The sequence below is a fragment of the Pteropus alecto genome, unplaced genomic scaffold (genome assembly GCF_000325575.1).
Source record: "Pteropus alecto unplaced genomic scaffold, ASM32557v1 scaffold7, whole genome shotgun sequence".
NCBI lineage: Eukaryota > Metazoa > Chordata > Mammalia > Chiroptera > Pteropodidae > Pteropus > Pteropus alecto.
Window position 1 is genome coordinate 61,241,169 of NW_006494614.1, and position 2,156 is coordinate 61,243,324.

The 2,156-nt window shown below is 56.1% G+C and overlaps 1 protein-coding gene across 1 annotated transcript in view; it reads left to right on the forward strand.

The window, feature by feature from the left end:
• Nucleotides 1-403: 403 nt before the first annotated feature.
• FOXC2 (forkhead box C2) overlaps nucleotides 404-2,156 on the forward strand; it is a 2,992-nt gene continuing 1,239 nt past the window's right edge. The window contains exon 1 of the mRNA XM_015600282.2: nucleotides 404-1,754. Within this exon, the coding sequence (XP_015455768.1) occupies nucleotides 1,043-1,754 (712 nt within the window). The 5' untranslated portion in view covers nucleotides 404-1,042. The remainder of the gene's footprint in view (nucleotides 1,755-2,156) is intronic.

The window sequence follows — 2,156 nt, forward strand, 5'->3', positions numbered from 1 at the left end:
TACAACATTCAGGGAGGCCCCTTCCATGCCAATCCAGCACGTTTGCTTTGAATCCATTACACCTGGGCCCAGATAATTAGGAAATCTAATTATTCGCCTCATCACTCATTAATAAGAAAAATAGTCCCAGGGTCTTTGCTACTTACAACGTCTTTGGGGAGAGAGAGATTTGACCACGTTAATCAATTCGATTTTATATTTTAAACTAACTTTTTTCCTGCAAAGGAGAGTGCCTTTTTTTTGCTCTGGACACGTGGGCCCATTAACCAAAATATGATAATAAAATAAAATTTCATAAGATACAACACTTGGAAAAAAAAAAACTTTTCAAGTTAAGACTGAGCTGCATTAAAGTCTGGCTCCGCTCGGCTGGGTCTTAGAGCCGACGGATTCAGGCGCTCCTCTCCCTGATTGGTGACAACTCCCCACAGTTGCAGCGTTATTGGTCCAAAGTTCCCGGAGGGGGCGTGGCAGGAGGAAAGTAAAAACTCGCTTTCAGCAAGAAGACTTTTGAAACTTTTCCCAATCCCTAAAAGGGACTTTGCTTCTTTTTCCGGGCTCGGCAGGGCAACCAGTCTGGACCCCGGCTCGCTGACCCTCACGGCTACCGATTTGCTGGGGGTTTGGAGAGCCGCCTTCCCCCTCCTGGCACCGACTGGGGGCCCAGCCTTGGTCCACCCCGCGCGTGGCGTATCCGCTGCGTCCCCCACCGCCCGCCCGGGCTGCCACCCGCCGGGTCCCGAGAGCGAGCGAGCGAACGAGCAGGGCCCGGCGCTGCGCTCGCCCTGGGCGCGCCCTCCAGGATGCTGATCCGCCCAGTCCGCTGAAAACGAGCGCCCCTTCTCCTCCCGAAGGCGGGCGCCCAGCGCCGGCGCCTCCTCCACCTCGTCCCCGAGGCTTCCAGGCGCCCCGGGCTCCCCCCGCCGGCTCCCTTCCTCTCTTGCGCGCGCTCTCTCGCTCGCTCTCTCTCCCTCTCTTGCTCTCGCAGGGCCTTCCTTACGGTCCGTGCGCGAAGGCGGTGACGAGCCGTCTCGGACGCAGCATGCAGGCACGCTACTCTGTGTCCGACCCCAACGCCCTGGGAGTGGTGCCCTATTTGAGCGAGCAGAATTACTACCGGGCAGCGGGCAGCTACGGCGGCATGGCCAGCCCCATGGGCGTCTATTCGGGCCACCCAGAGCAGTACGGCGCAGGCATGGGCCGCTCCTACGCGCCCTACCACCACCACCAGCCCGCGGCGCCCAAGGACCTGGTAAAGCCGCCCTACAGCTACATCGCGCTCATAACCATGGCGATCCAGAACGCACCCGAGAAGAAGATCACCCTGAACGGCATCTACCAGTTCATCATGGACCGCTTCCCCTTCTACCGAGAGAACAAGCAGGGCTGGCAGAACAGCATCCGCCACAACCTCTCGCTCAACGAATGCTTCGTCAAGGTGCCCCGCGACGACAAGAAACCTGGCAAGGGCAGCTACTGGACCCTGGACCCGGACTCCTACAACATGTTTGAGAACGGCAGCTTCCTGCGGCGCCGGCGGCGCTTCAAGAAGAAGGATGTGCCCAAGGAGAAGGAGGAGCGGGCCCACCTTAAGGAGCCGCCCCCGGCGGCGTCCAAGGGCGCCCCGGCCGGGCCCCCCCTAGCGGACGCCCCCAAGGAGGCCGAGAAGAAGGTGGTAATCAAGAGCGAGGCGGCGTCGCCGGCGCTGCCGGTCATCACCAAGGTGGAGACGCTGAGCCCCGAGAGCGCGTCAAGTGGAAAAGGAAACGAACTTCTACTGAGCACCTATTGCAGTTGGGGACTATATCTCGGATATACGTCAAATGTTTTTAGCTCATTTTATCCTATGAAATCCTACCCAGGTAGCTGAACCTCATTTTACAAAGCGACTGGGGCTCAGAGCAACAAAGTAACTTGAGTGGCATTTACATGGTAAGAGGAAGTGCCAGAATTAGAACCCAGTCCAGCTGCCTGCTGTCACGTTCACCGTGTTCTCGTTCTATCACTTCCTGTCTATGCATCACTGAGAATCTTAAATATATCTTGGAGAATAAGCACTAAGTATATTGTCTTAATTTTAAGTTATAACAATCACGTGGTAATGAATAGCCTTGTCTCATTGTTTCTGGTAGAACTTTTATCAGTAAGTTAAATTA